At 47.1% G+C, this 25525-nt stretch overlaps 1 protein-coding gene across 7 annotated transcripts in view; it reads left to right on the top strand.

Moving 5' to 3' along the window:
• LOC146205777 (coiled-coil domain-containing protein 102A-like) overlaps positions 1-25525 on the top strand; it is a 68348-nt gene that overhangs the window by 3736 nt on the left and 39087 nt on the right. For all 7 annotated transcript variants that reach the window (XR_014704253.1, XM_084590449.1, XM_084590453.1 and 4 more), the window contains exons 3-7: positions 9374-9568; positions 9932-10138; positions 18093-18201; positions 19820-19936; positions 21965-22168. Coding sequence is in view for 6 of the 7 variants with exons in the window: in XM_084590449.1 (XP_084446575.1) it covers positions 9374-9568; positions 9932-10138; positions 18093-18201; positions 19820-19936; positions 21965-22168 (832 nt within the window). In the remaining variant the exon portion in view is untranslated. The remainder of the gene's footprint in view (positions 1-9373; positions 9569-9931; positions 10139-18092; positions 18202-19819; positions 19937-21964; positions 22169-25525) is intronic.

Here is a 25525-nt window from a genome sequence, read left to right as displayed (position 1 = left end):
ACCTCTGCGGTGGCTTAGTGGCTAAGGCAGATTCACACGACGGAGGGAATCGCTGGAGTCTGTGAGCGGACGAGCATCATGTGACCTGACGTCACTGGCTCCGCCTCGTCCGCGAACGACGCAGCCTTCGCTAACCAAACACTGCGCGCGTTTCCCCTGTCAAAATATGGGAGTTTTCTGCTATACTCCTAATTGGGGGAACAATCATAATTTCATTTCTTTTTTAACTTAGTAGGTTACCTTCATTGCGTCGATGCTCTCGCCTCCCTGGCCATCGAGGCACCCTAGCCAACAATACGGAGTAGTCGGTTTGGAATGGCATCGCCTGCCATTTTCCTTTGCGGTGGTGGAGCTGCAAGGAGCAGTGTGCTCTGGCCACCGCCGGTTTCGGTCCGCAACATTGTTCTACGCCTCATCCAGCACCCGCGGATGAGGTGGAGCCAGTGACGTCGGATGGCGTGGTTCTCCATCGGCGGATGGTTCGTCCATCGTGTGAATCGGTCTTTAGGGTGCTAGATTGCCGATCTCAAGGTTTCATCCCACTTGCAATGGCCGCTTTTCGATGGAGGCAAAAAGCAAGGCGTCTTATGTGCTGTTAGTGGATGTTATAGGGGCACCATGACGTTCGCCAGACCACTAATTCCAGCCAGCCTCTAGGTTCTTTACACCTTCCCGGTGCCCCAAAGCCCAATCATAACGGCGAAATCGTAGCGTTGAATATTTCAATCCGCTTCAATAATCAGTGTTTTGGCATCGATGTGAGCGACACACGACAGCGAAGTTTGTTAACAGTTATGACGTTTCCTTCTCGCTTGGGAGCTGCTTCGCTGATTGGTTGAACACTCACTTTAGATTTTACATTCCACTATTCTTCAAGTTACTATGTAGAAAACAAAAGAAGGAGTTTATATTCTGTATGTGTTCTTGAAGTGCTTGTAAAGATAGGTACTGTAAACTCAGGTAAATGCGGTGTTGTCAACAAGCGCGGTGGAGCATTGCTTGCTGTGATCGATGATGGTGATGATGGCTTTGCCCTTCGTAGCGGGAAGCCGCTATTGCAGCTGCCTACTGGCGCGGTGGAGCCAAAAATAATTAAAAAGAAAAACAGAGAAAAAGAAAAACGTCTGCAAATTCGCTGTCCAGGCTCTACGGTCACAAGAACAAAGGTGACTCCCACAGGCACCTCAAATCCCAAGGCAGCTGACAACATTCGGATCTCAGAGGCCGGCAAAATTGCTTTACAGTCCAAAATCACGTGGCTGATTGTTTCTGCCGACGCTCCACAGATGGCACTAATTGTATTGAGATTGCTTCACGAGCGATCCCATTGCTGACCCTGTACAGGTACAGGGTAGGCTTCGCCTTAGCTTGTGTACGCCATTCATCTGTCTTCGCCTTTTGTACTCATTCTCGAACTTTCGCATAAGTAGCGCTCGAGTGATCCGTGAGAGCAGCAGTGATGGACGCTGATGGAACACCAAAACAGCGACGCAGATTTGCCAACCGTCAGGTCCACCTCATCGACACTACCCGCAGTCGGATTGGAAAACATTTATTATATGGGGGTTCATTCTTGCAAGAATGCGTCACGGGGGGAGCTAGATGCTACAGTCGCCTTCTAGCCCCGACGTACCAGCCCTAGCAGACAGAGCTGTGACCCCCAACCCGCGCTGCGAGAAATCGCCACTGCGGCGGGTTCGGGCCAGAGGGGACAAACACGAGTTGCGCACCCGGAACGAGCTTTAATCTGTCCGAGTAATTATATACAGCAAATCAACAGCACACAAATGCAACCGCCGTGTAGCGAGTGAACGCCGCGTACGGGGGTGAAATAAAAACCACTTAATAGGGAAACGCGTCAAGGAGATGAGAGGAAGAGTCTTCTCACCTGACACGGCTTCGCGCTCACATCCCGTTGCGGTAAGTGCCTACGGTGTGGGCGATTCTTGGTGACGGCGGTGGTCTCCTCGGCAGAAATCATGAACCGCGCGTGCGCGCCCAATTGCCGAAGAACCCCGAGCGAGTTGCTACAGTCGCGCTCCTCGACACGGAACGGGAGAGGAGGTCTCCCGGTTACGCCGGCAGGAAAGAGGGAAGCCTGCGGCAGCGTCGCCGCAGGCCCGGGAGGCGGCGGGGGGTGGCCAGCATGCCCTCTCCTCCGCCAACCTCTCGCGTAATCACGTGTGTTAATTACGCACGGGCGTTATAATGGAGGAAGGGGATTGTGAATCCCCACATCCCCCCCTCCTTAAAACCGCTGTACGGCTAAAAGTAGCCGCGTTCACCGAGGAAGACACAGAGGGGGGCCGGCTAGACGCCGTTTAACTTTTAAACACGGAGAAAACCATTTAAACCCAAAGAAAAGTGCCAATATACAAAAAGTTGCAGACAGCTTTCAGCCACGGGTGTCGGAAGGGGGAGGCAAGGCCGACGACCACAGGAGACGACCTTGGAGCTGGGGGCACACGCGTGGTGGCCGCAGGTCCCGCTTCTTCACCGTCACTCGGCCAGGCTTGGAAGTGTCGATGGCTGCAGGTGCGCTGCTGCATTCATCGTCGGTCAGCCAGGGCAGCCCGCCGGGGAACGGTTAGGAACTGCGTCTTCGCATTGCGTAGCATGCTGCAGGCCCCCCTCAGTGGGTCGACCGCTCGCTCCCGGCCGGCCTCTTTTTCCCTCCGTCGTTGACGCCGCCGATGGCGAGGGCAGCGGGGCACCAAGCTGCTCCCGCTAGTGAAGCCACGGCCGCGAGCACCGAACGGCGCCGAGGCGATCCCTTTGTTGCAGCTTTTGTCGTGCTAGAAGCAGGGGCCCGTTTCACGAACTCCGGCTGGCTCGCTCCGTAGCCGACTGGAAACCGTTTGTCTTGGCCCGGTTGAGGGTGACAGCAGGCCCTGGGTGCAGGAACGCGGCTACTGCTTGGACCGCTTGCCCCTCCATGCCGTAGTGGTCGTCATGGCCACCGCCGGCTACCCTCCTTGCTGGCTGCAATGCTGTCTTTTCCCTAGTTACATTTTTTTCTTTTTTAAATCTACCCCCACTCGATCGTTTCGAAGAGGAAGCGCGTACTTGCTCTGGAAGTAAAATGCGCTGAATATCGACAGGGCGTCCCATCTATATTCAGCACAAGAAATTACTTCCTGCGCGTTGGTCAGAGTTACGTCTGCCTTGGGCGCAAGTCGTAACGAGGCGCGATGCTTGAAATCCCAAGCCTTGCCTCTCGCTGCAGCTGCCTGCTGGTGGGGGAGTGCGTCCTCCTCGGGCCACGCAGCGGGGCTCGAATTGCGGTGCGCTTTGTGTAAAGTCTAGCTCCTCCATCTTCGCTGGCAGCTCTGTCGCGCGTCGGCGTGTGCCCAACGTAGCAACCGTGGCGTTGTTGCGAACTTATAGAGCAAGTTCTACCCATTCGACAACGTCACCATGCACATCACTAGGCAGTGAAATGACACAACTTGAAGAAAAGTCTTAGGACCGCTCGCATGTTCAGCGATGCACATGTGCAATATAGCTCGTCTCAGCGTGGCGTGATCAACCTCGAAGGACTCACGTGTATCCTTCGCGTGGGGAAAGGATTGCGCAAGGTGCTATAGGAGTACAGCCGGCAGGGATCCAACGTGCTCGCAGCAATACAAGCTGTGTAGCGCCCGCACAGGCAGCAATACCAGCGTGCCCTTATGTGCGCCGCGGCCGCGCCGCTCGGCTCCCAGAGCCCGTTGAACACTGGTTGACAAAATAAAATAAAAAACAGGATCCTACCGCTTTCCTAAAGCTCCCTTAAGGCTGACTAGGCTCCCCACTGCACTGATGGAATTAAAACGGTCACCACTTACACTCAGAGAAGCCGGGTAGGCCGCCCCTTCTCTGAGGCTGCGAGCCATCGTGACGAACTGGATGACGGGCGCGGCACCAAGGATAGTAAAATACTTCTCATGCCATCAACGTGCACGTGCAAAAGTACATACGCCACAACGTTTACCGTCCTCCCGTAGAGCATGGTAAGTCAAAACACTACGAGAGAATGCCCATCACGCCATCGTGTGCAGAGCGGTGGAGTCGTGGGACATCCTGCTCTCGCAGAAAATTACAAGATCACAGTGGCTAGCGTCAGCTCCCGATTTCTCGCAATAAGAACAGTTAAGGTGATTTTGCTTGCTTGCCATTGTGCAATCACCACTGCAGTATTAGAAGAGACTGAAAGGTCAGTCCTGCTTACTGCCATGGCTAGTCTATGTGTCGGCGTCGTACACACACAGACACTCGATTTGTTACACTTCTGGCCCCATGTTGGGCGCCATAATAGGGGGGTTAATTCTCGAAAGAATGAATGCGCCACGGGGGAGGGGGGCTAGACGCTACAGTCGCCTTCTAGCCCCGACGTGCCAGCCCTAGCAGACAGAGCTGTGACCCCCAACCCGCGGTGCGAGAAGTCGCCACTGTGGCGGGTTCGGACCAGAGGGGACAAACGCGAGTTGCGCACTCGAACGAGGTTTAATTTGCCCGAGTAGTTCTACACGGCAAATCAACAGCACACAAATAAAACCGCCGTGTAGTGAGCGAACGCCGCATACAGGGGTGAAATAACAACCACCTAATAGGGAAGCGCGCCAAGGAGGTGAGAGGAAGAGTCTTCTCACCTGACACGGCTTCGCGCTCACATTCCGTTGCGGTAAGTGCCTACGGTCAGTGGGCGATTCTCGGTGACGGCGGTGGTCTCCTCGGCGGAAATCATGAACCGCGCTCGTGCGCGCCCAACCGCCGAAAAACCCCGAGCAAGTTGCTACAGTCGTGCTCCTCGACACGGAACGGGAGAGGAGGTCTCCCGGTTACGCCGGCAGGAAAGAGGGAAGCCCGCGGCAGCGTCGCCACAGGCCCGGGAGGCGGCGGGGGGTGGCCAGCATGCCCTCTCTTCCGCCAACCTCTCTGCCAGTGCGCGTAATCACGCGTGTTAATTACGCGCGGGCATTATAATGGAGGAAGGGGATTGTGAATCCCCACAATTGTCAGCATTGAACAATATGTGGGCACTACACTTAGATGACAAAGATGATGTGGAGCTGTGTCTGGTGGGCTATGCTAGCTTTGGGCAGATGGAGAAGTCGGTCCTCATAGCACAGCTTCGCAGCGTCGTTACCATGGTGCCAAAAAGTGCAGCTGCAGGTCGAGTTGGACAGGCAACCATGGTGGTAGCTTCCGATACATCAGCAGAAAGCTGTGTTTCTCATAGGTTCCGCCAAGTCGAGTGCTGGGCGAGCGAAATGGGAGAGAGGCTCCCTCTCACACCAGTTCAGATGCGCTGTTTTTTTTTTTCTTGTATTTAGAATTTTAAAAACCAAATAACTATTCATTTCAGCACACCGATTTTTGTAGTTCTTTTTGAACTGACGTCGGAACGGTGAAAGAGCTTAGAAATTGGCTGGAATTAGCGGCCCTGCGTACATCACTGTGCCTCTTTATAAACCTCAGGTGGTCAAAATGTTCGGAGTCCTCCACTACGACGTGCCTCATAGCCTGAATCACTTTAGGACGTCAAGCCTCTATGAAACCAAAACCAAACAATAAACTAGCATTGATCTTCACTGAATTTTGGAATTTTGTTGCGAAAGCAACACTGTGCTAGGTCTGAGTGATTTCGCGGAGTCCCGAAGAGCCCCAACTGCGCATGTGCGAGGAGCGAGTGATGTCACATGGAGCACAGCTGGAGAGCTGCGTCGGAGCCACCGCCGACTCCTTTGCTGCGCGGGTGACTCAGAGGTGCTGCCGCTGCCGCGCCAGCTGCGCTTGCGCCAAGAGGGAGTGACATCATCACACAGTGCACAGCTGGCGCGCCGAGGCCATCGCTGACTCCTCCGTAGTGTCTTTTAAGAGGAGAATGGCGAAAGCCTTCCCTTCCTCTCCTATAATTTGCTTCTCATTGTTTGCCTCTATTGGCATTCGTTGCAGTACTACATATAATTATAATTGGTTTACAGGAAAGGAAAGGCACAATATCTGTCACACTTTCTCCAGCAAGTGTGTTTGGACAGTGCACCACCACTCCTGTCGCGCCGCGTTCCTTGGACGCGTTCAAGTCTCCTCCAGAATATCGACGGTGCCCCAGACTGCAGCGCTCTGTTTGGCCCCAGCTGCGGTCATGCTCGGAGGGCCACCCCTCTCTATGGAAAGCGCGCTGCGCTCATCACATCTCTCCTTCTAGCCACCCAGCCATAGTGGAGGGCTATGGAGTAATTTCGACCACTTGAGGATCTTAAACGTGCACAGATATCGCACAGCACACGGACGCCTCTCCGTTTTGCCTCCATCGAGAAGCCGATGGCGGTCGGGTTCAAGCCCGGGTACTCTGCCTACAACGGCGGTGAACTTTTATGCGTTCAACGGAACGCTGGTTGAGTTCGATGCAACGCTTCATTGTCTGCAGCCAAAGCTTTCGCTCCACATTCGGTTCAGCAGCGTTAAAACCCTCAAATTTTCTGTATTCCAAAACAAATTTTTCGGACTTTGTCATTCTCGTTTGTAACCTTAGTACCCTACAAACAAATCTCAATATAATGAATCCTGCGGGACCGCAAAAAATAATTCGTTATTTTGAAATATTATTGTAATGAAAAATCTGCGGATATAAGCCAGCGGTTAAGCCTAGGTATGAAAATGACGTACCTTGGCAGTAGGCACATGTGTTGACAAGCAGAACCTCATGTGAAAATGTTTCACTAACTCCAAAGCTGATTTATTTGAAGAAATCAATTATTTTCTTCTGCCGCGTGCAGCAAACATGACCGCACACTACATTACACCACTACAGCACATGCACCTTCCACTATACGCAACACTTCATCGGGTGCGTGATTACACTGAGCAATGAAAGTACGGACTTTGTCCATGTGCAAAAAAACATCAGAGTTCGATATGACCATCTTCAGTGCTTCCTGACGTTTGAAAATCTTGCCTCTGTCTTTCAAAATGATTGCGGCGGTCAGTGGGGCAATGCTTGCTGTGTCTAGAGGCGAACTCGCTTTTTCCCTGCTTCAGTTTCTTTCAGTGAAAGCATCTGCGTTCCTGTCATCTTGGCTCTTTGCTGGCTACAATCATCACCAATCTCTCGCAAAATCTGCGGCAAAAAAAAAAAAATACCGTCCCACACGTGCGAATGACCGACCCGCAAACAATACATAAAACAGGAAAAAAGGCAGGCGGCTAGGCCTGCTGGTTACTGCGTAATAAACCACAGCTTTGTGGTGGCGCTAGGAGCTGGTACTAGATATGCTGATGAAGAGTAGCTACAGCCCAAAGATAACACACACAGAAATGGTGGTTTCTGTTTCACGTGAGAGTTGCGAGCTGCAGCGCTGCTAATTTTAGCCAAATTTGTAATACTGATGTTCCGAAATTATAAAAGAAAAAATAAATTATGTACGTTATTCTGAAATATATGCTTTCTTGAAATTCGTAATTCTGAAATAGTTTTACATTGAAGACATAGGAAATCTGCTGGGGATTCTTAAAAAATGTGCTAATGTGGTGTTGCTAGTACCGAGATTTCACTGTATACCTCCATAAAAATGTGCTTGCTTGTGGCTGGCATTGAATCCACAAACTTGTGCTCAGCCGCTGAATGCCATGGCTGCTCTGTGGCCATGGCAACATGTATTTATGTCAGCTGCTTGCAAACAGGCATTGATAATTTCTTGTTTTCCTCCTAAGCCCCAACACTCTTTCTTGCTCAAACATCATGAGGCAACTGGTGATAGCCGAGCGTATCCAAAACGAAGCTTTCTTGTGTAAGAGTTCTCAGACTGAATTTCATGAAATTCTTGGGCACCTTGCAGCCCTTGAATTTCTCAAGCACTTAAATCTGTGCACGCATCAACTCCAACCTTTTCCTTGCTCATTTTATATCAGGCTAACCATGTTACAGCTTCTTATAGCAGACTGTTTTCACTGTGCAACCAGTAATTATTAATTGAATTTGGTCACTGTTTTATGGGCAAGGCATGTAGGTCACTCTTGTATGCATGTTAGGCAGGAGGGGATGAAGCCAAGACAGTGTTCCTCAGCATCTCGGCATTGGTGTTTCCCGATGCTAAAGTGATCTAGTGCTTGACAATGCTGAGGATTTGTGGAAAATGCGCATAAGCATCCACCCTCTAGATCATTTACAGTAGCAATGACGAAGAGGAAGGCACACGTTGCACAAAGCACATAGCACAGAGGACAACTTTGACATACTCTGGGGGTTCCACTCCCAAGGATTTTAGAGCATTTTGAGTGTATAATCGCAGCACATTGTTTATTCCTCTTTCCGGTGCAAAAAAATTGTTCTTCAAAAAATCGAGTAGAAGTATTTTAAAAGAGCAAAAACCGGGAAACCGAAATGGAGGGTAGGTTTCGACCAATCTGTGACATAATGGTGGACCAACATATGATGCTTGGATATGACCATAAGACCTGTTGTGTGCCTTTTGATTAGCTAAACTGGCTAGTGTAAGTTACAGCTGGAGTCACTATTTGCCTTAGATGCTCAAAAGGAAACTCAAACTTATGTCCTGCAGCAAAAGCATAGCGAATATAGATGGCTGTGCCTCTAGTGCTGTCGCTTATCCAAGGTTGCCCATAGAAGTCTTCCCAGTTGAGGTTGCAAAATGGGAAATTTTAAAATTCGTTTGTGCTGCAGCAAAACATTGAACCACTTCAAAGTTTGGTATAAGTGACCAGCGAACTGTAGAGAATGTACAGTAAAAGTTTCAGTAAAACCTGGAGAAGTAAACAAAATTCCAAAGCTGCTTTTTAAAAGGACGTTACTCACATGGCTTTCCTTTGGGCGTAGTATGCCTGTTTGAAATGTAGTGTTGAAAAAGAAACCACATTTTTAAGCAGAGGTTTTAACAGTGCCAGTGCATTACTGCTAAAGATTGTTTCCTCGGCGCTTTATTTCCAAGAGATATTTTAGTTGTGCTGAAATTACAGGTTTGCAATTCAGCCTTGCTCCTTGTTCTAATTGCTCTGTAGCTAAATTAGCTTTTCTACGTCTCATGCTACCAAGAATGCCTGTGTTTCTCAAGTGGAGAAAAGCTGTGGGCTTAATATCTCTAAATGAAAGAAAAGATGTGATGTGTGCTAAACATTGCCAAATGGCATGCAAATTGGCATAATGTATTTTTACAATTGTCAAGCGGAAACTTCACCATTATTTCACACAGTGTATTCGTGCCTTTTCTGCATGATGCATTTACTGTGCCATTCTTTTTGTGTAGAGCATTTTCTCGCTTTTTTGGTGTTTAAATTTGTTTGCAGTAATTCATTGTACACTGGGTATAGTCTAATGAAAACATAGCCAGGGCATTGTTGAATGGCTTGATAGTGAGAGGTGGTTTGTTTTTAGGTGGTCAGACTGCACAGCCAACTGGCGTGAAAAGTGGAGCAAGGTGCGCACTGAACGCAACAAAGCTCGGGAGGAAGCTCGTCTGCTGAGGGCTCGTGTAGATTCAGCAACTAAGGAGGCTGCAGCTCTTAAGCGAGAAAAGCATGAACTGGAGGCTGAAGTGGACCAGCTACGTCGGGAGTTCGACTACTTGCGGTATGTAATACAGCCAGGTCAGCAAAGGTCTCTTGAATTGAGAATGGTTGCCTCTGCTGTTAATCTACTGCATTGTGCATGCTTGTAAGTACTTTGATGTGTGCTGAGTTTGAGTACTTTACTATAAGCACAAGCCTTACAGACTCGTCGTTAGCTCATGAACGCTTGAAAATAATGCGCTTGTGTCACTTCGTGCTCGTATCTTCTACTGCAAGGCCACAAAGAGTTGTCCCCGAGCGCAGCCAGCTATAGCCAGCTGTTACCACCCACATCATTTGCATGTTGTTGCACAATCTTCAAAGTTTTTCTGCTCTGCTAGGAACAGCTGCGACATTCATGAAAGTTTTGTGTGTTCAAACTCAGGACTGCTGAGAGTGGAACTGCTAGCAGAGTTTCGGAGTTGCTAGCGTCATCTAGTACTGCATCGTCCCATGCTGAGCAAGAGCATCCTGACCAAGAGGCGAGCAGTAGCCTCCCACCTGAGCTTGAATCTGACCCTGCTGACCAGCAGACCTCACTCTTGCAGCTCCGCCTGGATGAAACTACCAAGCTACTCTTTTCCGAAAGGCAGTAAGTTACTTTGTCTGAATTATTTAACATTGTTAACATGCAGTAATGTTGTTATTTAACAGGCATTACCTCAGCATTGTTCATTTTACTGGCACTTAGCAAAAGTTTTCCCTATAGTAACATAGCACCTGAAGGAAATAGGCTGAGGTCAGAATTTCAGCAGAGCTCACATTGACTTATTGCAGCCTGCCTCCTGGACCAGTTTACTTCATTTATTAGCCATAGACCAAACATTTCTTCTTATTCTCAATTTAACTTCCCCTATTGACCCAGCTAACTTGACTTGATGATTGGTTGTGAGAATGGTTATTTATCTTTTCACTGGCACAACAAGAGTACTGATCTGATTGCAGGATTTTACCTGGCCATTGACAAAAATCGAAATAGAGGAATGATCTATTAGTGTCCACCTGAGCACAGCCATACGGCTACAAAAGAAACCTGTACAGCTATCGCAGGAACCTCTTTAGTTTAAGAAATATTAATCGGGGGTTCAGTGAGCGGTCCTTGGAACGCCGTTTTTTTGGAGAGCTGATCTACCTGTTAACCCTTTGAGGGTTTTTTCCGTAAATGTACTGCGGTGATTTTCCGTCCCGCAAAATCTCTGCCGTACCAGTACGGTTTCAATCCTCCGTTCGAAATTTCACGCCCTAATGACCATACATGCTCACTGGGAGGGGCTGCCATCTCCTAGGACTTACAAGAAGCGCTTGAAATTTATTGCGAAAATAAACAGAAGTGATTCCTAGCTGCAGCGAGTCGCCTGTTCTGCGGCAACGTCGCCCGTTCGCGATTTCGGTTTCGCCACGTGATCGCAACGGAGGCACCGCGCGAAACTTGATTTCCATCTTTGTGGGTGTTTCCGTGCAGGGGATAAACAGAACTGATTCCTAGCTGCAGCGTGTCGCGCGGTCTGCGTCAACACCCCTGCATAGTTTCGGCTTCGCCGCGTGATCACAACGGAGGCACGCGAAACTTGATATTTATCGTTATGGCCACTCCCGTGCAGGGGCCACGGAAGCCGATTTTCATCTTTATTAGGGCTGCTTGTTAGCTTGTTTATCATTGACGCTCACGAGGTATTCCCGCTCTGCTTGTTTACTGGGTTTCCTGAGGTTTCTGAGTTTGAAGTGTCGAGCAACGTTGACTCTAAAATACGGTTCCTAATCATTTTTTTCATATCTTCCTCGACTTTACTCATATTGAAGTTTCAAAATCCACAATAAAGTAATTTGACCATCTGGGAAAGCTTTTTTTTTTTTAAAATTCGACCTTCAAAGTGTTAATCTAACCTGGACTGCTAGCGGGTACAGGATGAGTTCAAATTGATCGACCACTCGAAGTCGAACAGTGTTGGTCCAGTGCAGATAGAGAAGTTCCACAAGTTGGAGTAAGTTTGAGATAAGGGAGCAATTAGCACCCACCAAAGTTGCCTACACACTTCGGACTAATTAAAATAGTTGCAAAGCATAAACTTGTTTATGTCTTCATTTTATCTGAATGAAAGCTATAAAGTTAATTGTTCCAAAGCAAAAATGGCTCAAAATGGCTTGCCTGCACATTGCGCTAATGTATTTTGGTAGCAACATGAAATTAAATAAGGAAAGGCAGTGACATGGCACCTTGGCCTCTTCTTTGGCTATTGCTGCACCAGCACAATCGTTTCCGGAAAATTAACTATTTTCTGGACTAAATTGTGTCCAGCACATGATTTCATAGCATACCTGTCAAAACTATTACAGCTTCTGTCCTATTCAGAAAGCTGCATGGGTTCATTTTAGAAAGAGCAGCAGTTCTGCATGAAGCATGGCAGTTACCAAATGTTTGATGTCATTGAAAAATTGCAACACCTGTGTCGCTGAGAAACTTTGGACATGCTTTAAAAATTTTAGCATGATCTGGCCAGGACATCTATCTGGCATCCGTGTTGTGGCTAGGATGAAAGAAAAATCACGGGCATGTCATATGTATGGGCACTGATTGATTGGTAGGTTGTGTAATATCAGGACACCACATGCTGAGCTGGCAGGTGCTGTCATCACGGGAAGCTTCTTTGTGGTGGGAGTCGAACCCAGTGTGACTTGCAGGCCCCGAGCCAGACACACTGTCCCTAGGCCACACAGGCACATTTGTGTAGCTTTTTTCAAATGAAGATGTATATCTGTGTTTGGTTTGGTTACGGGGTTTAACGTCTCAAATCGACTCGGGCTACGAGAAATGCCGCAGTAGAGGGGTCCAGAAATTCGAGCCACCTGGGGTTCTTTAATGTGCACTGACATTGCACAGCACACAGCTTTTCGCCTCCATAGAAAAGTGGCCGCTGAGGCCGGGATTCGATTCCGCATCCTTGGGCACAGTAGTCGAGCATCCTAACCACTGCACCACCCCAGCGGGGCTTTAATGTCAAGGGATCTTTCACGTAATGGGGTAACTTATGATTGTATGCTAATGAGTATATGAGAAGTAACCAAAGCACAAATTAAGAGATTAGGGAATAAGCGAGCAGCAAAGTACACGTACGCAAACAAGGATCTACAAGGTGAATCGCAGATGGGAGCCATTAATGCTGTCGTGTCATACCCTTAAGAGCAGAGCTTAAAGACTAACTCCGGCGCGTTTTCTACCTGCTTAGATTTTGCTGAAATTTCCACGGCATGTTTCTCATAGTCTTCTGATCCTTCTTCTCCAAATTTCACAGTGGGGTGGGGTTTTGTTCCTGAGTAAACTAATTTTAATATTTCCCATTTCTACCCCGCCAGTTGGCGCATTGGTTACGGTGCTGCTCGACTACTGCGCCCAAGGACGCGGGATCGAATCCCGGCCTCGGCGGGCGCCTTAAAAGCAAGGCGTCCATGTGCTGTGCAATGCCAGTGCACGTTAAAGAACCCCAGGTGGTAGAAATTTCCTGAGTCCTCCACTACGGCGTCTCTCATGGATGTTAAACCCCACAAACCAAACCATTTCCCATTTCTGGCCCCAATTGATAGCTCCTGCAGTGGCGAGGAGCGAACTTGGCAGAGTGCCAGTGATGGCTTGATTGCCCAAGCTTGGTTCGATTTATCATGCGTGCTTGGGGCAGGTGTAGTCCACTGCAACAGATAATTGAAAAGCGTGATAGATGCAAATGCCGTTTGAAGCGAACAGTGCTAAAAGCCAATGTCATGATAGCGGCTGACCATGTGCTTTAGTTGATTAATAGATACAAGAATGATTTTGTCAGTTGATAGTGAGCACTTGGTGTGTCTTTTTCGGTATCTCTCCTCGTCCCTGTGGTGCCACAAGATGAATTCATATCAACTTGCCCAGTTTTCCACTCTCGTGCAAGCTATGGCGATAGCAGAAATTAAGAAGCAGCAGATTATTTTTTTTTCGAGAGTCGTCCATCTTTGTTGTCACATTAAGAAGCGGCAAATTTTTTATTTTTTTTTGCGAGTCCTCCATTCTTGTATCTATTAATCAACTAAAGCACATGGTCAGCTGCTATCATGACACTGGCTTTTAGCACTGTTCGCTTCAAACGGCATTTGCATCTATCACGCTTTTCAATTATCTGTTGCAGTGGACTACACCTGCCCCAACCACGCATGATAAATCGAACCAAGCTGCCTTGATTGCCCAAGCTTGGTTTGATTTATCATGCGTGCTTGGGGCACGCATGATAACATGTATGGAGAAATAAACTTTCAATTTCAATTTAAAAATTACTGTGGTGCAAATGGTTTTTGGCAGTTCATTCAGTAATTCGAACCTTCAGTTAATTGAACATTTTTTCTTCCGTCTTGAAGCCGAAATTAACAAGAATTTACGCTGGTGCGGTGGTATGAAGTGCCAAAGGTACTTCTTCAACATATTCAATTAATTCTCATCACATGTTCGATGCTTAAATTTATCTTTTTGTGATATTTATAGCAGTATCGTTACATATAAAAAGGTGTACATTTTTCGAGCTTTTCTTCTTTTTTTGAAATGCTGACGCTTGCTACAAAACAGGTGGCACTTGCTCCAAAACTAATTTTTTTCTGCTACGTGGCTTGCTAGAAAATGCTCTTGGTTATTCCCATCACTCTACCCATGGCATCACAGACTGCTTTCTGATGGCATTATTCCTGAATATTTTTTAGTGACATAGTTCTTAATCCAGATTTGAATAAATCTGGATCTTGTCGCTAAAACCTTTGGAGTCAAGTGGTGAACAACACTATTTAATATTCCTTTTGTGTGTGTGTTGTGGGATTCGGGCTTGCTGCGGCTGTCCTTTGCGCGGCCGCCGCCCGCTTCCCAGTTGTTCTCCTCGTTCCCTTTGTCCCGCCTGAGGCGGCGGAGAGAGGCTAGGACGACTTGTCACTGTCGTCCGGGCCACAGCTCCGCCCTGGCGTCCCAGTGGCTGTTCCCATTGGCGCCTTTTGGCGGGAACACGGCATCGCTTCGACGGCCGCGCTCGCGCGACCGTCCGAGCGGAGCTGGGAGAGAGACCCCTCCGAGACATCGCAAGGTGCGTACGCTACTGTTCTTGTCTGCCGGCCTTTGTCCGCGCAGACCAGTGTGTACTCGAGTTCGTCTGCTCCGGGTCGTACCTGAGAGCGAAGCTCGAGCCTGTCGATCGTGATCCAACGATCCGCGACAGGCGTACCTTGCGATGGTTGCCCACTCTCTCTCAAAGGAACCCTCTCTTCACTGCGAAAGAGAGATCACAGAAAGCCCTTGCGTGCTTGCAGCGCGCACTCTGTGTCCCTTCGTGCGCGCAGGGGAGCCTTGCTCCTCGCGCGCTCCCTTGACACAGTGACTATGTGTGTGTATGTGCGTTTCGTGTATGTGTGTGCGTGTGTGCGTGTGTGGGTGTGTGTGTGTGTGCCGCTGGAGGATGACGTTTCAATAAACGTCTCCTTTGTGAACTTGGAAGTTTGTGTCCTTGCAGCGCAGTGCTCTCCTCCCGGTGGAGGTTGAGTGCGCGCTGCGGTGTTTCAGTGTGCGCGTGGTGACGGCTGATCGGGGGATTCGGCTCGCGCGACGCTCGAACCCGCGGTGGTTGGTGGCCTATGTCCACGTAGAAACCACAGTGTGTGTGTGTGTGTGTGTACTTTTCAATCATGCCTGTATTTGGAAGTATGTGAGTTTGTTTTAATAAAGATCCACATTGTTCGTAAGTTGGTCCAAAATGCTGATAAAGCTGCTACAAAATTTCATTTCTGCTCCATAGCTGCTCCAGAATGCGCATTTTCTGCTGCATAGCTGCTTCAAAATCCTTCTTTTTCTGCTTCAAGAGCTGCTTCAAAACCTATTTTGGCTGTTCCACCCCCGAGTTTAATACAGTAAAATCTTCGGGATGATACGAATTCGCGAAATTCCCCGGCCAGAGTGCATTGTGTATATTGGGCAAAATTTTGGATTGCCCGAACACTCTCCCGCGCCATTATGGAGGATACGAATGCGCGAACTGTGACTGGAACCTTGAGCACTACGCACTGCCCGCACAGCGTTGACTCCGCGATCGCCAGCCATTCTGTATGTACGCATCACGAGCAGTTTGCGGTGACACGTGGTCCACACCTCGCCGACGTCGCAAGTTTTTGTCGGGCTCATGCTGCAAAAAGCTTTCAGCGGCGCGTGGCCCATAAACTACACCTGTCGCAACCGTCATAGCTGGCGGTGGCGTACGCGGCCAGTGCGCACGGACCGGACATCGCTGGCTCCGCGATGGTGATCTGTGAGCAGTTTGCAGCAACGCGCGGCTCGCATGTCGCCATTCCCATTCATGCTGTACGCACTGCGAGAAGTACGCGGAGGTGGGCGGACCGCACATCGCTGCGAAAGGTTTGCAGCGGCGCGCGGCCGTGAGTAGTAGCTGGAGGAGCACGCGGCGGTGGGAGCACACGTACGGGCCGCACATCGTAGACTTCGCAACCGCTAGTCGCGCTGTAGGCATTGCGAGCAGTCTGCGGCGCCATGCGGCTGGCACGTCACCATCTCTTGTCGTACTGTACGTGCCGCGAGAAGTCCGCGAAGGCCGGCGGCCCGCGCATCGCCAACGTCGAGATCACCTGTCGCGCTGTGTGCGCTGCGAGTGGCAAGCTATGACCACGCGATAGTAATAAACCTTCTGGGACGTAAACAGAGATGCGTGACTGCCTTTCCTTCTTCTTCTGTATACTTATTTTTGTTCGTTTTGATGGTACGAATGTTCGGATGATACGAATTTTTTCGCGACCCTGTGAGATTCGTATCACCGAGGTTCTACTGTATGAAGCTGCTTGCATTTAACTGTAGTGTGATACAGCAAATCTTATGTTATCTGGGCATTCACTGCCGTGATTGTGAATGTGCCTCTCAGTTAAGCAACATGAGCATGCTGCGCAGGTGTGACGATAAAGCCATGCGTGAAATCATTGAAGCCGTAAACATCGCAGATCTTAAAGAGCGTTGTGCCAGCACCGCTTCCATAGCCTTATAGACAAAGAATTGCAGTTCTCATCGGGAGGTAGATGAACTTGTTATCCTTGTGATTTCTGGTGCTGATAATTGTGTATCGGGCTTTGTTGCTCTCCCTGCGTTACTGAGGCTTCAGTATATTTATTAAAGTGTCTGGAAAATAAATCTTCAGGTGTAAGTCAGTGCTACGTGTCTCGTCGTTCCTTTCTAGCCCTTGTCTAGCTTGCGCTGTTCTGCCTTGTTTAGGATCAAAAATAGTTAAAGCGCCCTGCTGCGTACACTGCATCCTCCTGTTGAACACTATGCTGCTCTGTGGCAATTGCTTCGAGTCGCCTTCTGTTTTTTTCATCTTCATAGCAATCCAGCGCTCTTGCCTCGACATGAAATGCTTTCCTTGGTTGCTTGCTAGACGTGCCTCATCATCTGGGCTCCATAATCTATCCCCAGCTTTTCAAGTACTCTGGTTAGCTAGGGTTTTAGTGGCGCTAAAACAGCGTTCAAAGGTCATGGGCTGCATTTGCCAGGACCGAAAGTATGCCTTTTCATTTTAATTTTTCTCTAGCTGGTCCACTGTACTCTCGATAGCAGGTCTTTTCTGGCTAGAAAAGACAATCTTTCTAACATGGGGATTCACTCTGCGTTCAATTTCTTGCCCGCTCTGCTGCTGCGTCTTTTAAATAGCGTTTGTAAGTGCTTTCAGCAGGATTGTGCCCCATCATGTCAGAAAAGAAATTCATTTTATTTTCTTTATTGCACAAATGATAATGGAACTTAGTGAGAAGTTTGTTTATTAAATGCGGAATTCCAAACAACAAAAATGAGAAAATGCATTTTCTTTTTTAATGGAAACTGTGCCCCACATCACCCCTTAACCCTTTGAGGGTCGAATTGTTTTGAAAAAAAACTTTCCCAGATGGTCAAATTACTTTATTGCGGATTTTGAAAGTTCAATATGAGTAAAGTCAAGGAAAAGTTGTAGAAAAATATTAGGAACCATATTTTGGAGTCAATGTTGCTCCACACTACGAACTTGGGAACTTCAGGAAACCACAAGGAGAGCAGGAATACCTCGTGAGCATCCATGATAAACAAGCTAACAGCAGCCCCAATAAAAATTGAAATCGGTTTCTGTGGTGCCTTGCACCAGGCATGGCCATAAAGATAAAAATCAAGAAGATTTGCGGGCCTCCATTGCCTCCATTACGATCAGGGGATGGGGGGCGGTAGTAGTAACTGAAACCGTGCAAGGGCGTTGCCGCAGACCGGGCTACACAACACCCTGCAGCTAGAAATTACTTCTGTTTATTTTCGCAAGAAGGCAGCGCAATAAATTTCAAGCGCTTTTTGTAAGTCCTAGAAAGTGGCAGCACCTCCTAGTGAGCAGGCATCGTCATTAGGGCACGGAATTTCAAACGGAGGATTGAAACCGTACCGGTACCGTAAAAACCTTGCGGGATGGAAAACCGCCGCCATACATTTACGACAAAAACCCTCAAAGGGTTAAGCTTGATATGCCTTGTTTTTTCAGGGAGAAGAACCAGCTTGCCAAACAACTTGAGAAACAAATGGGAGAACTTGGACAGCTGCGAGCAAAATATGATGAGCTTCGAAAATCACGCCAAGACACTCTTAAAGAGGTGACGCTCAGTGTTTATGAGCTTCTTTTCCTTATAAATTGTGCTTTTTCAGCTTATTTTTCACATTGTAGTTCAGTACAGTGTATTTGCTTCACTGTGCAGTAATGCTTTGATGTAAGATCTTCAGACCCCAGATATGTAGCGTGGTAGTGGCAGGAACTTCTTGGCAAATGTTCTCATGGAAATGGAGGGGGTGTTCATATCAATTTTTGGGCTTAATCAACTTCAGGTGGTAGTAGTAAAAATGAGTGTATCATGTTTTCCGGTATATAAGACGTGGTTTTTTGACAAAATTTTCGGTAGGGCATACTATTCAGTGGTGCATCTCATATGCGTTTTTTTTTTTTTTTGTCGTTTAGTGCAATGTTTATAGGCGAACCTTATCGTGGAATGGTATCAGTTGCGGCGCCAGTGATTACAATATTGACAGTCGTTATAGTGTTTTAGAATTGTACAGCTGTCTCACTGGAAGAATGCCAGTAGGTGGCGACGTCCATGCTCCTCGCCCTTTCCACGCTTCCTAGACAAGCCAGATCAAGCCGACTCTCTTTTCCAGTTACGATTTACAACATTGTTTGGTGGCCATTGCATGTGTGTTTTCTCTTCCTGCATGTGTTTTTCCGTGTGTGTTAGAGCGCCCGCGTGCAGCAACGATCAGCGCAGTGATTATGAGCGCAAAGAGGATGTCCAAGCTCTTTCGCGAGAAATCTGCAACCGTGCACTAGGATGAATCCTTTCAAGGCTTTGAGTAATAATAAATTTCCTGCTCTCACTGAGCGAGAGTTTTTTCCTGCATAAGTGCTGCTCCTTTCTTTTTCTATCATTCTTTTTCTATTACGCACACGTAATAAATTTTTTTTTCAGGAACACAGCATGCGATGGTCGAGTAAGCATATATAGTCAAGTCCTATTACCCTAACCTGACTAAGTTGAGTTTCATATTTTATACTAGTCTTTTTATTGAAAGCCTCTAAATATGAGGTGTGCGTCTTATAAACCGGAAAATACGGTAATGCAGTACTTACTTTATAAGCACCAACCAGTCAGAACTTTGAGAACATGGCTAGACTGGATGTGGCATGTCTTGACTGAACATGACAGCTGTTGCGTTCAGTTCAGCAGTGCTAAAATCGTGTGTCTACGTATGAAATAAAATTTTACAAATAAAATTTATTTCTTTTGTGCATATTTTTATTTCTGAGGTAGTCACTGGGCACGGTAAAACGGGATATGCAGCAGTGCCTCATTTCACACTATATAAGATGCACTGATAAAAATGCGGAAGAAGAACCTTACTTACACACTGGAAAATACAGTAAGCATTTTAGATAGCAGACAGAAAAAAAGACAATCACAAACATTCGAAGAGGTCCAAACTAATGATCTTCATATGCCAGGTTATATGTTCTGCCGGCTGTTCTTAATTTTTTTTTTGTGCCTGTGCATATACGTACTGAAAGCAAAAAAAAAAAATATAGAATGTGGGCGAACTGTTTGGTAAAAACTTGTATTTATGTTCTCTGTTCGCATGTTTGCTCATGATGTCATTCTTTTTTTTTTTTTTTTCTGGTGGGAAAAAATAAAGCATGTTTTGAAATAAATTTCTTGGTTCTTGCAGCTCAGTCAGGTCAGGGCAGAACATCAAGATGAACTGGAGTGTATACTTATTGACCTTGAGGATGAAGCAAGTGGCCGCACTTGTTTGGACAAGAGGATGACTGAACTAAGGGCTCAGGTCAGTTTTTTACTGGCAACGTTTTTCAGTTTGCAAGCTTGTATAACATAAAGAGGCCTATGTGCATTTTGGTGCTCGCAGATTCATTTCTAGGGTTTGTGAAACCCTTATTTGTGAGTGAAACATTTTATTTTTAAATAGCATGCTAGCAAAATTCAATGTGGCTGAGTGCACTCATTCAAATGCACTGATATTACATTGTTGGTGCTTTGTGTCCGGTTTCTTTCCTTTTCTTTTCTTTTTTTTTTTTTGAATTTCCATTAAGTGGTTAGGTGCTCAGCTACTGTGCTTGAATACCTGATTTTGAATCCAACCACAGCAACTGCATTTCAGTGAAGGCAAACATCAAAAACACGGCCATGTGCTGTACAATGTCTGTGCACATTGAAGAGCCCCAGGTGGCCTAAATTCATCTGGAGCCCTCCACTATGGTGTCCTTGATATCATGAATTTCCTTGGAATATTAAATGCCACATACTGTACCAGCACTGTCCGTATGCAGCTTTATAAATGAACACTGTATAGTTAGTTACGACTAGAGAATGCAGGAGAAGCCCCTCTCTCAGTGACCCTCATATTGGAACATGTACATGTCTACCAAGTTGTTGCGGCAGCCCATGAATTGATGTTGCAGCATGGTGATGGACTTTTTTTAGAATTGCTATTCATGCTCCGCAGTGTGCCATTGCCTCGGCCACCGGCATATTGAGCTTGCTATGTGCATTTTACACCATTTATCGTGACTATGTGAAACCTGGATGTGGTCAAGTTGAAGAGTCCTGTCCTATTCCACGTGCTATGTTATGAAGGGAAAATTCCAGCCAGCTCCAGCGTTGTTGCATTGCTTCACTTGATTGCGTTGTGTACCAGTGCATTGACAGCTTTCTGCTATACACTCGCCAATCGCATGTTTGAAGCTTACAATGAATACCAGCCAGTGTTGTTATTGTAAGTAGAATCATCTGCATTCACATCTATGTATGTTTGTTTGTGTGTTCCATGTGGTGTATTGTCGGAAAAGTCAGCTAGGTGTGAGTAAATGGTGGTGCTAATTTAACTAAGTGTTGGCATAATGCACTGTTGCTTATCTGCGGTATGGAGTTGTCACATATGGCTTCTGAACTATTGCTCTAAATGAGCGGTCTTCAGTGGTTTAAGGGTAGCAATTCTCCGCTCAACCTCCTTTTTCTGTCAGAAAAATTGCTTTTCTTTCTTGAGAGGCACTAGGTAACTGTGGTGGAACGATGTCGCAACCATGTAGACCAATAAGGAATTATGTAGTGACGTCGTCACTGTTTTACTGCGTGGTCATTGTGATGTGTTTGACTTACCCATGCAAGGTCTCAAATAATTGTGCAATTTTATAACACAGAACACAAGGTCTCCCCATCAACGACAGCTTAAATGCTATCACATTACTAAAGTAGAAGTTGTCTTGTTGACGTGTGCAAGGTGATGAAAACTGTTTAAATCACACCTAAAGGTCTGTGTGTCACGTGCTCATTCATAGCTGCTACGATAATGCCTAAGGAAGACTGCAGCCAAGAACTTGCAGAGTGCCAGTGCTTGTCATGGATACAATGCCATTCTTCTTATGATTTCTTGTTGGAGCTACTTTATTATTGTATGGCTAGAATCACTAATAAAGTTTTAATCCATTATCGATTATCTTAAACAGTGTTTTGACAATTTCTGTTTAGCTGAGCATTTGAAAAATGAATAGGCCTGCTGTATATTTTAATGCTTCAGTTTTTTTTTAGTTAGTTTTATTTTTCCTGAGGGAACGTTTCTGGAAAAAAAAGGGTGGAGAGGGGGAGAGGGGATAGCTTGCTCAAAGTAGTATTTGAAATTTCAAGCTCGTTGTCGTTTGTGGGTGGGAATTTTGCTCACGTTTGTCACGTTTCGGAGTGTGTGTTTTGTGGAGCACAGTATTTTCAGAATGTGTGATCGGGCGTTTGCTGTTAATGTTCTTTGCCATGCTGTTAGTGGGAGAAATTTTATGCACACAAGCATTCCTTATGTTGTCAGCTGGTGCAGCTACAAGGCGAGAATGCTGCTGAATGGGGTCGACGTGAGCGCCTGGAGACTGAGAAATTGGCATTGGAGCGGGACAACAAGAATCTGCGAGCGTCCCTGCAGGAAATGCAAGAATGCTTGCAGCGCAAGGCCCAGTCTTCCTCCACGAGTCCTGACCAAAAGACACTTCAGGCTGAGCTGCAGCATCGTACAAAGGTAGCTTCTATTTGGGTTATAATGGGCTGCCAGAAGTTCCAAAATGGCATTCTGGGAGAACATTTTACTCTAAAAGTTTTACTTCAGTGCAGAATTAAACGACTCTATGAAAAAGAAGCATTAGCAGCAGCAACAGGTAAAGCAACAGTTATAGGGGTAGTTTGTAAAAGTTGAACTTTGCCAGTATTTTTTTGGGTGGTGAAATTTCAGATTGTTTGTTATGGCAGTGACTGATCATCGTAATCGTTACATTATGGCATGACATGGCAGAAATTGAAAATTAGTTATGTAGCAGTATTTAAAGAAATATTAGAAACTATTTTTAAGGTTCCACTATGTCTTTGCACACTTCACTCAACACTGCCATAATTTTGTGACATTTCTCTCATTGCCACTACCCTCATGTTTCATCAAAAGTGCCATGCTTAATATCCTTTATTTAGTGCCTCTGTTTCAAGCCCTTCAGAACAGCACTGCTCCCCTGAGGTTACTTCTATGACAGCAAGTATCATCAGAGCTTATCTATCATGCGTGCACTGGACTTGTCATTAAGTCAAGTTTGACTGATGCCTGGACATAGTACCATCAATCTTCGCTCACAGAAGGGGGTTGTCACCAGCTTGTAGAGCAGCTTTTGCAAAGAGAAGTGCACAATATATCGGCATCTTTATCTGGGAATGAACCCCAAAACCCGTGCTAGAAAGGCAAATACCATTTGCTACCAATCTGGCACAGCAGGTAATATAGTCCTTTCAGCATTGGCCTTCAGATTTCTATTCTGTAGTGTAGGTATACAGTCAAAGCTCGTTAATTCGAACTTTAATTAGATTTTTCTGATAATTCGAACTGCACTACTTAGTCCGGCCAAGCTATATACAGTTGAGCCCACTTATAACGACCCCACTTAAGACGAACGCTCCCTTATCACGAACACGTCCGGTGCCATCGTCAAAATATACATTAGGGCTATGGTGCTGTGTCTCGGCTACAACGAACATCTGTGAGACTAGCCAATCGGCTACAGCGAACGCCTTGGTGCCGCGGACCTTTTTCCACATGCTGAGATTCGTCGATCCTGTGCTCTGCAAGCTGCGACAATCGGCATTCCCGATTCCCCTGTGGCATTTCGCCCGAGGCATGAGAGGCGCAGACGCAGCAAGCGGCTTCCCGGTTTATCTCTCACGGCATCTCGCCAGAGGAACGAGGAGCGGCCTAAACGTGGCAAGTGACTTCCTGGGTTATCTTTCGCGGCATCTAAGACAGAGGCACGGAGGAGCGGCGACACAGCAAAGAAAGCGCAGAAACGAAAAAACAAAAAAAGCTAGCCAAGCCTAGCACACGTGAGCCACATAAACACGCAGATCGAAGGAAAGGACCGAGAGCAACATCTCATTCGCTACGGGACCACGGGAACGTCAGAGCAACGGTCAAGTTTGCTACCAATCGACAACGTAGCATGCAGTCATGTGTTGTCAAACCCGCCTTCCCTTCCCCCTCACCCCTTCCCTCCATCCCCTTGTCTCACATGACTGACAGTGGTGCAGTGTGCAGTCGTGTACTCGTTTCTCTTGCTTGCGGTTGTGCTGGAGCGTTGTTTGTTTCCTAGTGGTGTGAAGCCTATATTCAAAATGGTGGACTCGCCAGAGTCTACCTTGACAGTGAGCACAACTTGGGCACAAATCTTTTAGTATTGAAAGATCTTTCTCAAAGTGCGAAGAATCACGAACTGGTTAAAAAGTACGGTTTGTTAAAGTCGGCAATGTCCACAATACTGAAAGAGAAAGATATAATCTACAAGTGTGCTGCCACGGACTCTGCGACGAGGAAGCGCCTGCGGAAGGCCACATATGCAGACGTTGAAAACGCACTCCTGAAGTGGTTTCTTGACGCTCGGGCACGTAGTGTGCCTATCAGCGGGCCGCTGATGTTGTCCAAGCAAAAGACCTTGCATTCCTCCTGAACTTCCTAGATTTTTCCCCTGGAAATGGCTGGCTCCATCGCTTCAAGTTCCGCCACGGGATAATTTTTAAGTGTGTCAATGGCGAATCGGCAGCAGTAAATGATGAAGACGTCAGTATGTGGCTGTCAACAAACTTGGCCCATGTATCAAGGTATGTTGAAAGGGGTGTATATAACGCCAATGAAACGGCCTTATTCTACCAAATGCTGCGTGGCAAAACGTACGCTATGAAGGGCGACAAATGTGCTGGCGGTAAGCACAGAAAAGTGCGGATAACTGTACTGCTGTGCACGAACATGGACGGAAGCGATTGGTGCTTGCCATTTGTCATCGGCAAGTCAAAGAGGCCACGTTGCTTTCGCACTTACATACCTGTGCGGTACAGACACAACTCAAAATTGTGGATGACAGGCAAGTTGTTCACGGAATGGCTCATCGATTTTGACAGCAGCATGGTAAAGAAAAGGCACAAAGTTCTCATTCTTGACAACTGTACTGCCCACCATGTGCCGGCTTCATTAACGGCAGTTGAGCTGCTTTTTCTATCCCCAAACGTGACATCAAAAGCGCAACCGCTGGACATGGGCATAATATGGTCGTTTAAAGCGGCCTACTGGCGCCGTGTTGTGTAGCGGATGCTGATTGCAGTTGATCGTCCTGCTGCCAATGGGCCTCTCCAGATCTCGCTGTACTCGGTGGTGGAAATGGTCAAAGCAGCGTCGATGGAAGTCACACCCAATTCCATCCGGAATTGTTTTCGTAAGGCTGGCTTCGCCGACGCAGCTGAAGCCGGCATTGAAGACATTGAACAAAGCCAGCTTGATGACGACTTGTGGCGACACACTGTTGATGCTAACCTGACCGGTCGCGATATCGATGGCCAAGATTTTGTTGATGCGGACGACGCTGCTGATGTCGCGGAGTCTTTTTGCAATGAGAAGGCCATCCGGGAAGTGTGGGCATCAAGCGACGCCACAGCATCGGGCGATGACAACAGCGACCCATTGGAGCCAGCTCCCGTAAGCAGGAGCACAGCAGTAATGAAAATTATAGGGTCACTGACCAAGTCAAAGTTTAATAAAAACGAAATGACGTTTCGGAAGCCCTACGGCTTCCTTGTTCACAATGGGGAAACCAGACATAAAGCATGCGTTTATAGCTTCTTCAAAATGCATTGTAATGATCTTGCATGATCAGATGGTAGATTCCCTTGCGTCCGATTGAGCGTGCCATGAGTGGTCTGAATCATCAAAGACTCCAGATATCCTGGGGTCGTGTATAAGATTCCATGCGCAGATTGCGGCTGCAGTTATATCGGAGAAACAGGAAACTGGTGCAAACGGATACAGCAGCACGAAAATGATATGGCGAAAGGACACAGTGCTACTAACGCTCTG

This window comes from Amblyomma maculatum, chromosome 1 (assembly GCF_055883805.1).
Source record: "Amblyomma maculatum isolate TAMU_Amacu chromosome 1, ASM5588380v1, whole genome shotgun sequence".
Taxonomy (NCBI): domain Eukaryota; kingdom Metazoa; phylum Arthropoda; class Arachnida; order Ixodida; family Ixodidae; genus Amblyomma; species Amblyomma maculatum.
The sequence above is the reverse complement of the archived record's forward strand: the minus strand, read 5'-3'. Positions and strand labels throughout refer to the sequence as shown.